Source organism: Dipteris shenzhenensis, chromosome 6 (assembly GCF_047967505.1).
Source record: "Dipteris shenzhenensis isolate YYH24624 ecotype China chromosome 6, Dip_SZ_1.0, whole genome shotgun sequence".
Classification (NCBI taxonomy): Eukaryota; Viridiplantae; Streptophyta; class Polypodiopsida; order Gleicheniales; family Dipteridaceae; genus Dipteris; species Dipteris shenzhenensis.
Window position 1 is genome coordinate 11,759,974 of NC_141601.1, and position 19,756 is coordinate 11,779,729.

General features: G+C 39.9%; 1 protein-coding gene across 5 annotated transcripts; it reads left to right on the forward strand.

Annotated features, from left to right (window-relative positions):
- The first annotated feature begins 9,484 nt into the window (after positions 1-9,484).
- Positions 9,485-14,709, forward strand: MED19A (mediator of RNA polymerase II transcription subunit 19a-like protein). Of its 5 annotated transcripts, none has more exons than XM_087375514.1 (7): positions 9,485-10,326; positions 11,200-11,483; positions 12,003-12,299; positions 12,381-12,440; positions 12,568-12,692; positions 12,782-12,865; positions 14,142-14,709. In XM_087375514.1, the coding sequence occupies exons 1-5, from the start codon at positions 10,260-10,262 to the stop codon at positions 12,619-12,621; spliced, it is 762 nt and encodes a 253-aa protein (XP_087231640.1). In that variant the 5' UTR covers positions 9,485-10,259; the 3' UTR covers positions 12,622-12,692; positions 12,782-12,865; positions 14,142-14,709. The 5 variants fall into 5 exon arrangements, with proteins under 5 accessions (XP_087231640.1, XP_087231639.1, XP_087231636.1 ...); XM_087375513.1 differs by having other exon boundaries at positions 12,788-12,865; XM_087375510.1 differs by lacking the exon at positions 14,142-14,709 and having other exon boundaries at positions 12,782-13,151.
- Positions 14,710-19,756: the final 5,047 nt, after the last annotated feature.

A 19,756-nucleotide genomic window follows, 5' to 3' on the forward strand; every position in this document is an offset into this window, starting at 1 on the left:
ACAAACACCGTTTTTCACCAAGTAATATGCATAACCACTAAAAAATAGTATCTGAGGTGTGTTATTCAAATGCTCTCATACTCGATGGACACAAAATTTTCCATGCATATCAATCCCACCCATTTTGAAGCTCTTGCAAAGTATCATGCCCATCAGATATGCTTTGGATGGTCAAAGTCTCCACAAACCCCATTTTTCACTAATTGTTATGCACAACCGGCAAAAATTAGTATCTGAGGTGTGTTATTCGACCGCGCATATACCCGATGGACATGATACTTTGCACATGTGTCAGTCCCACGTATTTTGAGTGCATCCAAAGTATCATACCCATCAAACATGCTTTGGATGGTCGAAATCGCCACAAACCCTGTCTTTCACCAAGTGTTATTCACAATTGGTAAAAAACATGCTCTAAGGTGTGTTATTCGAGTGCGGTCATATGCGATGGGAATGACACTTTTCACGTGATTTATTCCCACCTACATTGATGTGCATGAAAAGTGTCATTTCTTTCAGATATTATTTGGATGGTCGAAGTCACCACAACCCCGTTTTTCACCAAGTGTTGTGCACGATCGTCAAAAAATATAAGCTGAGGTGTGTTATTCGAATGCACACATACCCAATGGGCATGATATTGTGTACACACATGCATCCCACATATTTTTAGGTGTGTGCAAATACTTGTGCCAATTGGATATGCTTTGGATGGTCGAAGTCGCCACAAATCCGTTTTTTACCAGGGGTTATGCACAATAGGCAAAAAACATTCTCTAAGTGTGTTATTCAAATGCACACATACCGGATGGGAATGATACTTTTCACGTGCTTCAATCCCACCCACGCTAAAGTGCATGCAAAGTATCCTGCCCATCATATATTCTTTTGATGGTCGAAGTCACCACAAACCATGTTTCTCACCAAGTAATATACACAACTTGCAAAAAATTATATTTGAGGTGTGGTATTCGAGCGTGCACATACCCAATGGACATGATATTGTGCGCACGCATGATACTGTGCTCATATTTAATGGGATGATATCTTGCACGCCCGTCATCTACACTTACTCTAAGATGCATGCTGCAAAGTATCGTGCCCATCAGATATGCTTTGAATGTCATCAAAGTCACCATGAACCCCGTTTTCACCAAGTGACATGCGCAACCATCAAAAAATAGTATCTAAGGTGTGTTAATCAAGCACACACATACCCGATGGGCACGATACTTTTCATGAACGTCAATCCCATGTATGTTGAGTTGCGTCAAAGTTGTGACAAAACCCTTTTTTAAACCAAGTGTTATGCACAATCATAGCAAAGAATCATATCTAAGTTGTGTTATTCAAATGCGCACATACCCGATGGGCATGATACTATGCATGTGCATGAATCTCACATATATGATTTGGATGGTCGAACTCGCCATAAACCCCGTTTCTCACCAAGTGTTATGCACAATAGGCAAAAAACATGCTCCTAGGTGAACCTGCACATACCCGATGGGAACGATACTTTGCACGCACTTCAATCCCACAAACGCAAAGGTGCATGCAAGGTATGGTGCCCATCAAACCACATTTTTCTCCAAATAATATGCACAACCAACAAAAAATAGTATTTGAGGTGTGTTATTCAAACACACACATAAACAATGGGCATGATACTGTGCACATGCATGAATATCACATATGTTCAGGTTTGAGGTGTGTTATTTGAATGCACATTTACCCAATGAGCATGATATTTTGCATGTAGATCAATCCATCCTACGTTGAGGCTCATGCAAATGATTGTGCCCATTGGATATGCTTTAAATGTTGGAAGTCGCCACAAAACTCGTTTTCACCAAGTGTCATGCATAATCGTCAAAAAACACGCTTTGATGTGTGTTATTCGAATGCGCTCATACCTGATGGGCATGATTTCTTGCATGCATCTAAATACCATAAATATTTTCCACATATTTTGAGGTGCGTGCAAAGTATGATGCCATCAGATATTCTTTGGATGGTCGAAGTCGTGTTTTTCACCAAGTGTTATGCACAACCATCAAACAATAGTATCTGAGGGGTGTTATTCACATGCGCTCATACCCAATGAGCACAATACCTTGCATGTGCCTTAATCCCACCTACAGTGAGGCATGTGCAAGGTATTGTTCCCATCTCATATGCTTTGGTCAAAGTATCGTGCCCATCGGATATACTTTGGATGGTCAAAGTCGCCACAAATCCCATTTTTCACTAGTGTTATGGACACCATCAAAAAATATGATTTGAGGTGTGTTATTCAAATGCGCTCATACACTGAGGCATGGAAAAGTGTCATTCCCATCGGATATGATTTGGATGGTCAAAGTCCTGTCAAACACCATTTTTCACGAGTCATGCACACCCATCAAAAAATAGTATCTGAGGTGTGTTATTCAAACGTGCTCATACCCGATGGGCACAACACCCTGCACCTGCATTAATACCACCTACAATGAGGCACGTGCAAATTATTGTGCCCATCGAATATACTTTGGATGGTCGAAGTCACCACAAACCCTGTTTTTCACCAAGTAATATGCACAACCATCAAAAAAAGTATCTACAGTGCATTATTCAAATGACGTACCCAATGGGTACGATATGTTGCATGCACATGAATCCATCCTATGTTGTGGCTCATGCAAATTTTCGTGCCCATTGCATATTCTTTGGATGGTCAAAGTCGCCACAAACCCCATTTTTCACCAAGTAATATGCATAATTATTAAAAATTACTATCTTAGGTGTCTTATTCGAATGTGCACATACCCGATGGGCATGATACTAAGCAGGCGAGTCAATACCACATATTTTTTGGTATGTGAAAAGTATGGTCCCCATTAGATATAGATATGCTTTAGATGGTCAAAGTTGCCACAAATCCCGTTTTTCACCAAGTGTTATGCACAACCTGCAAAAAATAGTATATGAGGTGTGTTATTCAAACATGCACATACCCGATGGGCATAATACCATGAACACATTTGAATCCCACATATGTTGAGGTGTTTGTAAATTATAGTTCCGATCGTGCTTTGGATTGGTCGAAGTCGCCACAAACCCTATTTTTCTACACAGCTACCAAAAAACGTGCTCTAAGGTGTGTTATTCAAATGTGTTCATACCTAATGAGAATGATACTTTTCATGTGATTTAATGTCACCTATGTTGAGTCACATGCAAAGTATCATGGCCATTAGATATACTTTGGATGGTTGAAGTCGCCACAAACCCCATTTTTCACCAAGTAATATGCACAATCGCCAAAAAATAGTATCTGAGGTGTGTTATTCAAAATGTCTCATACCGTATGGACATGATACTTTCCATGCACATCAATCCAACCTACGTTGAGGCACATTCAAATTATCATGCCCATCGGATATGCTTTGTATGGTCAAAGTCGCCACAAACCCCATTTTCACTAAGTGTTATGCATAATCGATAAAAAATAGTATAATTGAGGTGTGTTATTCGAGCGCGCATATACTCGATGGGCAATATACTTTGCACATGAATCAATCTCACATATGTTGAGGTGCATTCAAAGTATCGTACCCATTAGACTATGGCAGAATGGAAGACACATAGACAAAGGCAAGTGACAAGATGTGTTTGATCCTATTTATACTCTTGAGTAACGAAAGCCTCTTCTCTTTTCATTTGTGGAATTTGCCTTGTACTTTCTCCATAACCACTATAAACATTGTTTCATGGTGATACCAAGGCTGACTAGGCAACCTAGATAATGGTGCACATGCTTGAAGGTATTTGTTTGAATTTTATATGAAAGATCCAATCTGGTAATGGCTCCCTGTGCATATTTAGAGCTATAAACTTTACACATACTACTCCCTAATTTTTTTTGGTTTTTTTCTCTCCTAACTTTAATTTTTAATTTCCATTTTCTCAATTTGCTTTATTACGTTTTCTTTTCTTGTTTATTATCCAAATTATCCTTAATCTTTCCCTTTATTTTCAGTTAATTTTTTGCTTATTTCATTTCTTCCAATTGTCTTATTTTCATCTACTCAAACTTTTTCCTACCCCCCATTATTGTTTTTTACTTGACTCACTTTTACAAAAAAAATTCCCCTTTAATTTTTATACTAAACCCCTACCCTCCTCGCCTTAATTTTTTTTCCCTATTTTGCCTTAATCTTTGGTTAATTTTTTCTTTTACTTAAATTCTTCATGATTAAACTAATCCCAAACTCCCCATGCCACATGTTAAACTTCCTTGCTCTCTAGGTCCCGTTGCCCCGCACGTTGCACACTGCATGATGCTTTGGCTCCCCCTCGATTTTTGCAACTCGTTAATCATCATCGATCTAACTTCTGCCTCCTCTTGACTGGTAAACATCTCGGTCCTCGAACTCCACTCCACCCCCTTGAACTTCTTGACTGCTCTCTCCCCTACTTATTTAAACCCCCCTCTACTAAGCATAACCCCTCACACACTTCGCAATCCTCCACTGCTCAGTGCCTACTCTCTCATGCTCTACAGTCTACCCCGTGCTCCGTGTGTCTACTACAATTGCAAGCCACCATCGTTTGTTGTTGCAGTATTGCTGCTACTTATCTTCTCGCGCCATCGCATGCATGCCTCTGTGGCGTTTACTCCTTCTGGCCCTCTCCGCCTCTCTGGTTCTGATCCGCACACCCCACCATGGACTCGCACGTCTAGTCCACGGCCTACCCTTCCTTTATTATTGCAGTATACTTCCCCCCCCCGCCCCCCTTCTTCCATCTCTTTATATATGCTCTTTCTTTTTTTTCCCTCTCCACCCCCCCTCTATGCCTTTCCTTCTATACACCCCCTTAGTTTCTTTTTAATTAACAACCCAACCCCCCCCCCCCCCTTCCACCCTTTCCTTGCTTTTCTCTCATAATTTATCCCCCTCCCCCTCTAATTCAAATTTCCCCCTTCCTTGCTTTTAACTCAAATTTGTCTACTTAACCAATTATCCCACCCCTCTCTTATTTTTCATTTAAAATTAAAAAATCCCTCTTCCCTTCCTTTCTTGTAGTCGTTTACCCTCCATTTAAAACGTAATTTTTTCCTCACCTCCCGCCATTCTTTGATCTTTCTACTTCATTTGGTTCTCCTTTAAAAACTTACCCTTTAAATTATCCCCCTTCTCTCCTTGTATATATTGCTTTCCTTCCCCCCTCTCTACATATTTATCTCCCTTCCCCCTTCTCTAGTCCCTTCTCGTCCCTTCCCCCTTCTCTAGTCCCTTCTCTTTTTATAGTCTTTTTCTTTTTCCTCCCTCTATTCCCCCTCCCCTTGCTCAATTATTTTACCTTTATATTTTTCCCCTTATGTTATCTCTCTATATCATCCCCTTTCCTCTTACTCGTTTTTCCCTTCTTAAAACACTCGTACCTTTTCCTCTTAAACTGTGTACACTAATCTGTATATTTCACTAATGCAACACAATCCATAAAATGAGCATCGACTCCCATACCATTATTAATCACACTACCTCCATGTCCATGATATGGTATATGAAGTGCCGAGAGGCTTGTATTGAGACAGACAATGGTTTCTAGTTTTACTCCATTGTGGAGTCTTCAATACGAAAATTCAGAAGAAGGTTTAAAATTTGATGCATGGATCGAAAAAATCCCGGTATGGTGACACAACATATATGGTTTGCAACTCTTCAAAGAGACTCGTTCCATTATCACGTCTGAAACCTGTGAACAAATATGCACCTGTGGTTGAGCTAAGTGCAGTGTGCACTCCTTTATTGGGAGCCTGAGTACAGTCCTAGGCTTACGTGAATGAAAACTATATCACATCCTCCGATAACCAGTGCTCTGGATCAAACTAGCATCATTTACCAAAGGACTACATCAAAATATGGTGCATACTATCACCTTGGATAAGAGCTCGCTAGCTCTAAGGCATGTCCTTGCTCATTCTAGTCTCTCAGGGGCACATTTCTCCAGTGCACATGATTGTTCACAAAATTGTATCATCATACACAAGCAACCGGGTAGGCAAAAACTTGTAACAAAATCATGAAGTGAATTTTGAAATTGATGGTTTTGGAAAACAAAATGGACTAGGACACGAAGCTGGATTCAAGTTTGTGGACATTCTGAATAGCATTCAAGGTAAGCACGAGAATGAGATGCTTCAAGTTGGTCTACGAGGTTGAGGCGGTATTACCCGTGGATCACCAATTTAGGGGTCTCGATCAAAAAGCTAAGTCTGGAGAGTCAATAGAATTCCGATGACAGCACTTAAATCAATTGGAAGAAGATTGACTTGAAAGTCGACATACTGCACGTCATCCAAGAGTGAAGAAAAAATCCTAGGTTGATAGAAATATGAAATTTAAATTGTTCAAGGAAGGAGATTGGGTACTGATGTTTAATACAAAATTGGGGAAGTCCCTAGAAATTTGAAGATGAAATACGATGGATTATTTCAAATCGTGAAGGATTTAGGCCAAGGCACATTCTGACTAGCTGATATGCATGGTGAAAGTAGTCAATGGGTTCCATCTGAAGCCATTCATTGGGTTGAGGAATAAGTATGATCCGACTTCAGACCAGTTGGTTGCATAAAAAGGGAAATCATGCAAGGAAGTGATGACAATGACACTTCATATGTGCAGATATTGCAACACATGTAGAAATCGTCACTTCACTTCATTCACAATAGTCATTCCAAATTTTCCATCATCCTTCGTCTGCTTCAATTGTTAGAAAATCATCCCTTTGATTCCCATTGGTTTGACAGCATCCGTCATGCTAAAGAGCATGCAGCCGGTGAAGCATGGCAAAAGCAGTTTGTCTAGTTTGCAAGTGATGGCAACCTCATTCAACCCATCAACACAAAAGAGGAAGGGGCCATAGACATCACAATGGTCACTACACAGTCAAATGAGTGCTAACATCAACGACAAGGTAATAGAATCACCTCGCCCCACAAAGGAAAGGTTAACATACACCTATACTTGTGATTTTTAGAACTTTAAACACGACCTAGATACAACTAATCCTCTTCATATTGCATGGTTGCATAAAATGGGGCTCCATGATTATTATCATCTTCTTTGGTGGGAGTGGGCAATGAATATGGAGGCACAAAGACAAGTTGATCATTTGCGGGATACGAAAGGTATGCATAAATAGGAATTACCAGTTATAGTCAAGTTGGTAGCTTGGGTTTTCAAATTACCACTCATTCCAAATGCACCAACCAAGCCTATGACTAGGTACCCAGATGAGGTTATAGTGAAGGAGTTCGGTGAGCAAGTACACTCAAAGGGCTACTTTTATGTGAAGAATGCCTTGAAGGGCCAGAGACGTGATCAATGCAAATTAATTTTGGAAAGGGTGCTACTTCTGACCAAGTATGATTATTTTTCAAAAGACAATTATTTATTGATGCACTTTGCTGAGCTGGGTAACCCAATGAATTGGGTTGTGTTTATGCTGAATGAATAATGAGAGAAATCATTGGCAAAGACAAGCGAAGGAGCAAAACACAACAAGCTATGCTTTGTTTATTCAAATTCCGAATGGTCCAAGAGCGCACACCAATTCCTACCATTCTCAGATGAGGAGAATGAACCAGACAACCAATGCCTTGGGAAAGAGTCTAAGTCTTGAGGAAGCTGACGAGAATCAAATAACATTCATAGCTGCGGATGAAGCAATTGCTCTTCTACAGAGATTCCAAATACAACAAAGAGAACAATATAGAGGGATGGAAAATGGATATTTAGAATAGCATCAATTGAAAGAGGATAATGATGTTTTGATTGAACAGAATCACGATTTAAAGCAGGCCTTGCAATATAAGGTGGAGAAATAGAAACTGTTGACACAACAGTATGAAAGAGAAAAAATTGAGCTACAACAAGATGTAGAACAACTCAAATCCAAACTTGTTGAGAACCAACAAACAGTTAAGGCACTAAGGAAATGATCAATACAGATCCAACAAGGGCTATTAAGGGAAATAGGCGATTTGACAGAAGAGCACAGTAAGTTGTTTTTAAAAATTTACTGCTAAAAGCAAAACTCACTACACTTGCTCCCAATTGAGGATCAACTGAAGAACATGCTGGATGAGGAGAAACTAGAGATTGCAGGAACTTTTATGCCTCCATTGCATTCTCTGAGATGTAGGAAAGACTCACATAGCATATGGTTCAATTATGGTCACAAGTTGGGAATAGACTACTACATTGGCAAACACAAGCAGTTCAGTATTGGGATGACCGTATTCAAAATTTATCTAAATTTTTACTAAATAAAGAAGTACAGCAATTGAAAAAAGAAGTATATACATCGAAGATCAAATTGGCCAAGACACAAGAGTCTAAACCAATAGGTTCCCAAGCTCAAGAAGGATCGGAACAATTAATCAGAGAGCAACCTGAAACTTCTTCAGCACAGATCCTGTCCCCTATTACACCTTTGCCTGCATTTATAGCAGTGGATCTTGAACAAATAGTGGCTGCAACAAAACAAGATTCAGCAACATAATGCCCCGATAAGGAAGCAACTCACACTCTACTTGTGACAAAAATAGAGAAAATGAAAGATATTGATGTGAAAATACATGGTATTGAGGATGAAGACATAGATTTTAACCTTACAAGAATTGATAAATCCCTTGATATTTAATTTTAGTTCAACAAATTACAACAATCATTAGTGACAAACTGGGTTGTGGATGACAAACATCCAACTGACACAACTCCGAAACCAGCTCTCAAACTGGTGGATTATGCAAATTTTGACCTAAGAGGTGATGAAGCAGAACAGGGTAATGAAATTACCCAGCATGATGACACGAAGGCAATACAATATGCAAAAATAACTACTAGTTCCTAAATTTTTTTTGAGTTCATTGTTAGTATTTCATTTTGGTAGTTTTCTAGTATGTCCATAGTTTGTCATTAAAAGGTCGAATAGATATAGAGGTCTAGACTTTTTGCAGACATTGGCACTTTTTTGCTATTGAAAATTTTGGTTTTACTTAGGGAAGGGGTGAACAACTATGTATGGAGTTTGTAAGTACCTTGGTACTACACCAAGCTATGCTACCAACAGATAACCAAATAGTCTTGATTTGATAGGATATTACATAGGATACAAGTGTTCACTACTTTTCAAAAGTAGAAACCTAAAATTTTATGGTGGGTTCAAAGGGCGATCGGGGAGCTGAGCCGAGAAGCTCCCTAGAATAGAAGGCGGGGAGAGGATGAAGGCTCCCCTTTGCAAGAGAGGCGTCGTTGAGATAGGTGTGTGTGCGAGCTACACGTGCGAGTGGCGGCGAGAGGTCGTTTTCCAGCGTGCGCCCCGATGGTGTGGGTGAGGTGAGGATGACACTAGGGTGAGGAGGGAGGCAAAACTAGGGGAAAAGGGCCAAAGTATGATACTCTTTTTATTGTGATTGTCTTTGTATCTTTTATGAGTGCCTTGTGTATCTTATATTAACTTCATCGTCTTCATTTTGGTTTCTAAATCTAAGTCAGACGAGTATTCTGTGTTCTGTTTGTGTGTGGTCTCTCATTTTGGGCACCATCGCCATAGCCATCGCCATAGCTCTAACAACAGCCCAACGCCATAGCTCTCTTGCCCTTCATCCTTCCCCTTCCCCTTCCCCTTCGCCATTCTTCTCTTCCTCTTCCCCAACTCTTCGCTTTCCTCAGTTTTGGAATTAGGTCTAGCTCACCATCACTCCCTCCCCTCCATCGCATTCTCCCTTTCCCTTCAGCGCACCCAAAACCTTCTTCTTTGATCCAAATTTGCTCCCCTGTACCATACCTGTCCGGAGCAAACACACAGTTCGAAATTCTTCCCTGCACTTGACGTAACCCTACTCGGACTGGGTTCTGATAGAAAACTTGAGGCTAATATACTACTGTAGAACAGTACACTGGAAAAAAATTCGCTCTTACTCGGACAGCATTTGCATAGGTAGTGTTCGAAAGTCCCTGTCAGGGATACGTAAGGGCAACTTCGAGATTAGAGCTACTTTGGCTCCTTTTGGATACTGCGGTGGAGCAGCACATTGCATTGGCAACAGACGTGCTCTAACGAGGGCTAAATTTCAAGGATCTTAGGGTTAATCTACACGCTCTGGTGCTGCTCCTCTCTGTTACGGTAGCCCCCCCCGGTTTTCCGCCAGTGATATGTGGACCTAGAATGTTTGTCCCAGCTGATGGTGAAGCTATAGGTTTCAAATGGCGGCACCGGGCAACCGGCCAGATGAGTCTGGTCCTCAGTTCCGGCTCATCACTGCTGCGCCAAGTGAGTATTTTTCTGAGAAAGTCTAACATGGGTTCTCTGGCATGACATCCACGTACATAATTTTTTTTTCTATAGCAAAGCTTCTAATTTCGCTTAATGATTCGTCAGGGCGGCAGATTGCTCTAAGTTGAAGGCCCATGTCGTCTTTTCGTAGCAGTCGTATTCTTGAAGTTGTGTGTTCCTGGTGGATTATACTGTCCCCAGTATAGGGAGACTCTCTAAGTTGGTTTAATGCTTAAATTAAACCCATACTTTCAGATACCATAAAATATTTCTTGGAAGACAATCAATCACCGAACTTGTTTTTTGGAGAGACTGCACATGTTTGATTACATTGGTGGTACTTTGTCTCAATTTCTTGGATTTTTTGTTTGATTTATATCAGTGGCAGTACATGCGGGTAAGAGGGGGAGGACCTATTGATGCTCTCAAGCTCATAGCCAGTTGTATGTTTTTGTGCTTATTTGTTGATACATGCCCCTCAAGCCTTTTGGTTTTACTGAAGATGTGGAAATTGTTGGTGCACAGTGATCTCCCTTATAAAGCCTTTTTCAAAGCTGTTGTAATTCTTGCAATACCTCTGCTCTAGTTTTGCCTTTCGAGTTGTGCCTAGTTCTACCATATTTCCATTAGGCTTGTGAAGGCTGAACCTTTTGTTTTCTTTTAGGGGGGTGTGTTCTAATCAGTCGTTTTAGCATTTTGTTGGCATGCTCCATTTTAGGATCGCCAAGCCTTTGCTGTTTAATATTTAACGCCAAAAATTAGTACAGTAGTTCTTAATCATGATCTAATGTGGGTCTTGTCTTCAAGTTTCAAAGGTTTATGCAAGAAATGTATATATTTGTTGAGAATTAACCTTAATGTGAATGGCAGGGCCTCGGGAGTTAACTGGAGCTGTTGATTTGCTGAGCCACTATGGTTTAAGAGACCAATACGAGACATTTTGTAGAAAACCTTTACCAGTTTCTATTGGAGAGTCTCATTATCTTAAGAATGTTGTTGGAGAGACAGAAATTCGAAAGGGTGAGGGCATGGAGTTGGGACAACTGTTAGGTCCTGATACGGAGAATTTGAGTATGCCTATACATCAATTCAGTTTGCATGATTTGCATCAGGCGTTCAGTCTGAGGGAGGCAGGTCCTATATCACTACCTGAGGCAAGTTTCTGTTTCTTATTTTCTTATATGGGTTTTTTTGGCTGGTTGGTGAACGTACAGCACTAAGTAGATCAACAGGCTTGAGATTCTTTTCACACAATAGGTAATTGAAATGAAACGTGGGCTCTAAGTTGAACATTACTTTATGCTCATGCCGTTAACTGCTGCAGTTTTGATGGTGTCTTCTTTATCACTACTAGCTTGTTTTATTCACCTCATGTCTAGTTCAAAATATATGTTTTTTTTTTTGAAAAAGATATCAGACTAAAGTGGGGTAAACAGGCATTTGAATAGGTCCTTAAGATTTATATTGCAAAATATATATTAGTTACATCTGATGGCATCCCAGTTTGTCAATATGGTGTTTATAGTGCTAGTAATAAATGCGTATTTCTTAAAGCTCTTGAGTGTTACGACTTAAAGCGGGAGAGAAAGGGAGGGCAAACAGTGAGTATCTTTCCATGCAAGTCTTGTGCACTATGCAATGGTATTGTTACTTACCGGTTTCTTATTTTAAAGGCTGATCGTGGCATCCCAACAATGAGTGGGAAAGTGAAAGAAGAGCTGAAGGATAAAGATAAAAAACACAAGAAACACAAGAAGCACAAGGACCGTCACAAAGATAGAGAGAAAGACAAGGATAAGGACAAGGAAAAGGACAAGGAACGGCATAAGGATAGAGAAAAGGAGAAGGACAAGGAGAAGGACAAAGAGAAGGACAAAGAGAAAGAGAGAGAGAAAGAGAAAGACCGTGAGAAAGATCGGAACAAAAAGCGAGAAAATGGCGAGGATCGCTCTAAAAAACACCACAAAAAGGTGAGTAGTTATTTCAAGATATTTAATTATTCTGTATTGCAAGTTGACAAAGGCTTAGTTAACAGGTCTTTTTTGGTGCAGAAAAGAAAGCATGATGGTGAGGAGGAAGAAGGTGAAGCCCACAAACATAAGAAGAAAAAAGTGAGTTTGTGAAGTGGATGTCTTTAAGTTCACACCAAACTTTTGCTTTATTATATGGATTAATTATGTTTGTTGATTTCATTAATCTGATCTTTAGCTGCACATTATGGGTTTTTCTTTACCTCAGCACAAGCATTCTTCTAAAGCCGAGGCTCCAGAGCTAACAAAGAACAGGCAATAATTCTTTACTTGCATGCCCTGAGTATGATACCAAAAAGAGGTTCAAAGAGTGATTGGCCAGCTGAATTGCAGGTGAGGCAAATTTGCAGGCTATTGCTTGTTTTAAATTGTCAGACCTTTTAATTAATGTATTAAAACGACACTCTTATGACGTGTACTAGTGACAGTGTCAGGTGTTGGGAGATCAACAAGAAGGAGAGCCCCTGCTTCACAGCCAACCTGTCAGCAGTGACTTGCATTTGACAGTTATTGTGACAACTGCCTCAAGCTTACTTGCATAGTTGATTTGATCATCTCACTGTTCAGCATTATTTTTTAGCATCTCCAGTTTATTGTTGACATTATGGAGATGTGGGAACTACACAGCTGTTTTGCAAGAAGCAATTATAAGCCATTTCAGACTCGTGACAGTCTGTAGTTTGTGCCTTGCAGCTAATCTTATTAAGATGGGCAAATCTGAAAGATATTGTGAATAGCTCATGGGATGTGTTTCATGAACTAAGGACCAACATTGTTATTTTTTTTTGTGGCTGCCTAGTTATGCAAGTGCGTCAAGGGACTGGTTGTGTGGCAGTAGAATTGTGTATCTATAGAGAGTGTATATGGTTGAAGCTACAGTGGGGCTTGTGGCAAAGCTGATTACTCCCAATAAATCCAGGATTTCATGGTCTTCGCTTGTAGTAAAGAAGAAAACCCCTTGATGCAGAGTTTGTCTGTAGCCTTTTCTCAAAAGAGGGAAGGCATTGTTCTACCATATTTGTTGGTGCGCTCCAGCACATTGAGTTTGCATGATGTGGACGGTCTGCAATCTCTGTTTCTGGGCAGCGTTTTGCTATCCCTGTAAGAGGTAGGTCAGATGAAGAGATATCTTCTTTTACATCTGGACCATTCTGCTTTAGAGTTTCACGTAGGCTCTCAGATTATTTGTAGTCACATTCATTGTAGAGTTGAAGGTAAGCACGATTGTGCATCCTCTCTAGATCCTCTGGAGAGTTGGGGTTGCATAGTTGACATGTTTGTCCAGGCATGTGTGATAGGACTTCCATCTTACCTGTATAGAACTGAAACTTGACTGGTGGTGCCGTACCTGTAAGTTTGAGAACAGATATACAACCTCATTAGTTTTGGACACTTTTGACTTGGTTGGTCTGATGTTTCAAAACAGGCGGTCATCTTGATACTCAAGGTTAGAAGATGAAAAGCATATCTTCAAGCACATCAGTCTTTGATAGCCGGCCTTTGGTTGTTTGACCTGACCCATGATAAAAAAATTTGAGTATTTTGACAAAATCTTTCATTTGGCAACCTTCATAGTTTTGTACATTTCTCTGAATCTATGTCAAGAATTTTCATAATAAGTTGAGGAAGAAATTGCTTGTCTCTGGACAGCACCTAAGGTGAACACCCTTAGATTTCAGATCATACCTCAAATCCAGCATTCTTTAAAAGTATATCAATTGTAGAGAGAGCTTTTTGAATTTGTTTCTTACATAAGCTCAACTTTTAGTGATGTCTTTGCAGAGAAATTGCTCTCGTGAGCAGGCCACTTTCTTCGCGCTTATGATCAGTAGGATGTGAGGGGAACTAAACATATTTCGGCAAATTCATGTAAGTGCTAATTTTGGTTTGTGTAGTTGCACATTTTACGGATCAGGGCTGTTGATTTGGAGGTTCCTAATATGCGTATCACCAGCATATCAATGACGGTACCGAGGTGGGGTCGGCTAATTCTCCAGAAGCTTAGACCATCTCCAATATGATTTCAATGTAATGGCAGTTTTTACAAGCGATGGGTCTTTTGAATTTATTGTGCAGAGACAGTAGTAACTTTTGTTTGTGAATAATTCATCCTTTCGAATGGGATACACAAGGCTTAAAAAATTGGAGGCAATATATGTTAAGATTCAGTTTTACTTGATTATTTTGTAATGAGCTTCAAGTGGTATGCATCCCAAGGTGTAGTGCTTTTCATTCAGCTACACTCCACGTTGTGGAATAAAATCTGGTATCTTTTGATTCATATTGTAATCTGTAAAATAACAAACCATTGATGCAGTTCTCTCACTTTGGGGAGCTGCATTGGAACCATGCAAGGTGAAAATTCAATCTGCTTGACTTGATTTAACATTTACAGCATGTATTACATTTGCATGATAATGAGCAGCAAATTATTGAATGATACGAACCGGGAAAAACGTCTCCCTCGAAAGTTATGAAGTCAAGATTTGTGAAAGCACTAGTTAAGGGTAATTTGAATGCATGCTGGACTACCAAACTAGCTGACCAAACATGAAGACATCTTGCAGCCTGCCCCTGATAGTTTGTGTTCCCTATCACAGGTAGATGGCAAGCGTTTGTCTCAAGGATTAGTACAGTGACCAATATCTCAAGGATTAGTACAGTGACCAATATTTAGTAGAGGATGATGCTGGGGAGGGCTAAAATAGCTGTAGGTTTCTGGGGCCAATCTGGTGTGGGTGCCAATAAAGTAGCAGTTTTTTGAGGCACTTGTGCGTGTCACTAGCATTAATTCAAACCCTTCGTATTGCATATGTACCCAAGGAGAACAGCTGCCCACCAATAATGACTCTAGGCCACCATCGAAGTCTGTTGCTCCATCTGCCTTGCATACGCCTCAAGGGGTCAGCACTTGTACCAATGTAAAGGCTGTGAAATATCTTTTGCACAAATCATATGTATATGTAGCATTGCTAGAAACATCTTTGCATGATAATTAGGCGTAATATTGAATACAAAGCGCATTCAAGGCTTTCAACTCTTGCGATTGAAGCAACCTCTTGAAAATATTTTGCATCTTAAAAGCATGAGCACACCCCAAAAATACATATGCAAATAGTTGGTTGCATCTCAAAAGAATTATTTGTTCTATGGGTAAAGGGGCCAGTCTTGTGCACACCTATCTTTTTCATAGTTTAAGGGGCTACGCCTACAGTTTTTTTGACGATTTTCAAAATGTAAGGGCATCACATGAATGGAAATAGATAAAGGATATAATTTTTTGAAAAAGAGAAAAAGATTAACTGGGTGGGAAACCTACATACCCGATACTAAAGGCTCCAGTGGGCCAGCAGTGTTTCACATTTAGACTATCTTAACTGATAATAAGAGCTTGACACCTAAGCATATTTTGCCTTTTTATGCCTCTTTATTGGGTCTTTCCATGGATAAAATAAGGGAGGGTGTTGGCATTTTAAAGGCACCCGCCTCTTTACTAGCCCCCTTTATCCTAGTCATTGCTACAACCTTGTTGCTGTGTCCTCACTGTTGTGCTATTGCTTGCACCCACAGTGTCCTATTGAAATTATTATGCATTGATGCAAGTGATTCAATTGCGTTGATCCTAGACAAGGATGAGCACACACTTGAAGTACAAATTTAAGTAGGTAGTAATTCTCAAAAGCATAATTTGTTCTATGTGAGCCTTAGTCATTATCTCAACCTCATTCCTATCTCTTCCTTCTCATTCTTGTGTTGTTGCTTACATCCACAATGGTAGGAGAGTTTGTACTATCACAGATGTGAGGAATCCAATGCTTTGCATTGCAAACGGGAACATCAAACTTGTTTTATTGTGGTTAGACTTATTGTTGTGTTGCCCATGATGTCATTACCTTCATCCTCACTCACAAGAGGAGAGTAAGATAAAATGGCAATGTGTTGTCTATCCCTTGGCTTCTTGCTTGTTGTAATTGGCAGCCAATGAAGCAGCTATTAACGTTGGTGTGGTAATAGTTGTGTTCCTAAACAATTCTATGACCATGTTTGCACACATTTTGTAGAGAATGATGCACTATTGCAATGGAGCTTCTCCATGCGACAACTAGGGGACGGTTTGTAACAAGTATAGATGCAGTTCAAAATTCTAGAGATATGCCACAAATAGGATCCCATACAAGTCTTGGTGGGTTTCTTAGTCTTCATTTCCACATGGTTGAGGAATTGATAAATTTCGAGTCCCATCCACATGAGGTCAGAGGTTGTGAGTTCCCTCATCAAAACCTTGCAAAGACGTATGATATGTGCAAATACTTTAATGAGACCAAGGCACAAGGCAATAGAGACAAAGGATTGAAGTAGCTTGCCAAAATTTAGATTGTGCATGCACTCACTTTGGATGGTAGGGAGTGGCTCACCTTTTGTGTTTGAAGGTTTGCCTTGCTTTAGTATCACATTTCTAAAGGCAAACAGACTGTGCATACCTATGTTGCAAAATGTGAGAAGGTATTGTTTTTCTTTGCAAAACCAAGTGTTTATGATTGGGTAGCTCTTGTTGACTTGAATGAAGCATATTTGTGAGGTTATTCATAATGGAATCTCCCATAGCAAGTGTCACCTCCTATAGTTGATGCATGCAAGTCACATGCTTGGGTGTTATGGAGAATGCTAGGGAAGGATCGGCGGATGTCATCACTCAACGTCCTAATAACTTACATTAGCTTTAGCCCTTGGATGAGGCAATCTTTAAATATCATAAGCACTACTTCAAGCAAGAGAGGGGGAGGTGGGAACGGAGGAACTTTGGTAGAGAAGTACCAAAGAAAGAGCTAACAAGGATTACCAACTATGCACTAGCTACAACATATACTTAAATAATTATAAGAGGCAGGTTTCAATAATTGAGCATTTGGCCACTGAACCCTTTGTCTATTATCTTCGAAGGCCTTCCATGTCAGCAAATGGACTTCACATCTATGTTTTAGCTTGCTGAATAGACACTAGAATAGTCCAGGCACGGATTGGATGCACCTATTACTTGACTTATATCCAGACGGCCAATTAGTGATGAGGGAAGCTCATGTAAGGCATGCGACTGAGAAAGCAAGCACAAGCCCTCACCAAATAGGCTTGCATTCATAGTAGGGACAAATCTTGACTAACAAGTACTGAGTTCTACAATACCCTATATACTAACGCTAATGTAGAGCCCCTTTTTGCTCACACTTAAGAGTCCTACTACCAGTTCTATATGTTCAAAACTATGATACTTTGCAAATTGATCCCTCCCTCGTGTAGTCCATTTTGTATTGTAAACCCATCCAAGAATATGTAATACTCTTTGAAAAAGCCCCTTTTCCCAATTAGTTTATGAAGTGCAGTGTATTCCATGCGTATTGCAACTACCACCCCAATGAAATGGAACTTTGCTGGATCATCGCACTGTTATTCATAACCAGAACTCTTTGTTGGATCATCCCACTATTCCCACGTCGATGCGTAGAGCTCTCACCATATTTCCATTTTTCCTATTTTGTGATCAATGTTCATAGTAGCACCGAACATTCCACCTCTAGGTCCCCAATTGCCAAGTCCTAGTCCATGCATGCAAGCTCATCTAGTAAGCCTAACCTACATGTAGGCATTCAAAAAGCAAACAAAGATCATTGGACTACATGACAATCAATCTTGAATGGACAATGAAACACACAAATAAATGAAAATGAAATGAAATCAAAGCCCAAACACATAAATGCGTTTGTGGTCATGTTGATTGAGGCTTTTCTCTCAGACCCCACTTACGCAAGACCCTTCACCAACCATCTCCTATTGAGAAGCCTTCCTTTGTCCCAATCTAGAAGGCTTCCATAACTAGCCAGGGATGACGATGAATCATATAGAGGTTGTTGTACCTATAGGGAGATAAGCAATTGGTAGAGGATGGATGGGGAGCTGAAGGAGCGGTTAGGAGGTGTCATAGGCAGGGGGAACAAGGAGCACAACATGGAGGGAGTAATCACTCCAACAGAGAGGGTTAGAGGAAGGGGGTTTTAGGCGTTAAGTGCATGACACATGCACAAGAAGTTGTCCTCAAAAACCTAGGTTTATTGTAGGAGAATAACAAATTCCGAGAAGTAGAGATTATACAGTTTTTCGATCATAAAAATAAGGTAAACTTTTCTTTAAATTGTGATATTCCAAAGCTATTAAGGCATTTGATTGTATATAAAATATTTGCAAATTTTGAATACTAGGATAAGAAACAAGGTCATAGGCCCAAAGGATATAGGTTTAGGGTTGGGACCCAATCATGAAGAGAGGGTACTATCAACATCATGGTGCAACTAATGAGGCCGACTATCTTGTACAGATGTAACTTCCCAATGTAGGGAGAAACTGAATTAAGAATCGAGGCTAGTGTGGCTAGCTTTTGCCTAGAAATTCACATGCCAAAAAACCAATTTGCATTGGATTTTGAAATATTCATATTAATTAAGTGGACCATCATCAAGATAATGTCAATACTTGATTATGTGGGCCTAACCTAACCTAGCATAGTTTATTCCTATCCTAGGTTAGTTTAACTTAACCTAACCTAACCTAACCTAGTGTAGTTTAGCTTAACCTAGCCTAACCTAACCAGGGGATAAGGAGAAGAGAATGATAACCATCATCCTTCATTTGCAGTGGCTAGGGTGCTTGATTCTAATGCTGCACTATAAATCACAGATCCTTTCCTTTCAAGGCTTGGTATGTGTACATTAAGTTGTTGTTTGCGCCTTCACAATAAACCAGCATTCATGACATGCATGCTAACAATTATTTGTTATGGGGCTAATGTCTAGTTCTTTTGTTAACCCAACCCTCGCCATTTTTCTATAGTGTTCAGGCTCCAACTCATGAAACTCAACAATCTTCACTATTCTTCCTCAAACCCATTATGAATTGGGTGGCAAGATCCTCATATGAAGGTCTGGCATAGTGATATACTTGCATACAAAGGCCTGGCATAGTGACATATTTTTTTCGAGTATAAGATTAGCCCCATTGCTACCTCTATTTGTTGCAATTGTGGATTTGGTTCTAAGTGAGTGAGATCCTAACCTTTGTAAGGTTGGGCACAATTGAACAAAAAGACATCAAGCACATTGAATTGAGGTGAGCCTGGTAAATACTGAAGTATATGTTGCTATGTTATAGCTGTTTGCGCTTGTGAGTTTTTCTTGCCTGGGGGGGCAACTATCTGAGAACCCCATATAGAACGTGCGATCAAGGGGTATTAAAAAACCCCCTTACCTACAGATTTTTATAACCTATAAACACCCCTTTTGTAAATTTTGACATAATTAGAGTATCCCTTATTTATGCAAATTCTCACTTTTTGAATTAAAAAACCTCTT

Coding starts and splice junctions, on each gene's coding strand:
- MED19A (XM_087375514.1), top strand. CDS start 10,260: ATGGCGGCACCGGGCAACCGGCCAGATGAGTCTGGTCCTCAGTTCCGG. Junction 10,327..11,199: donor GCTCATCACTGCTGCGCCAA/GTGAGTATTTTT, acceptor TGTGAATGGCAG/GGCCTCGGGAGTTAACTGGA. Junction 12,441..12,567: donor ACAAACATAAGAAGAAAAAA/GTGAGTTTGTGA, acceptor TCTTTACCTCAG/CACAAGCATTCTTCTAAAGC.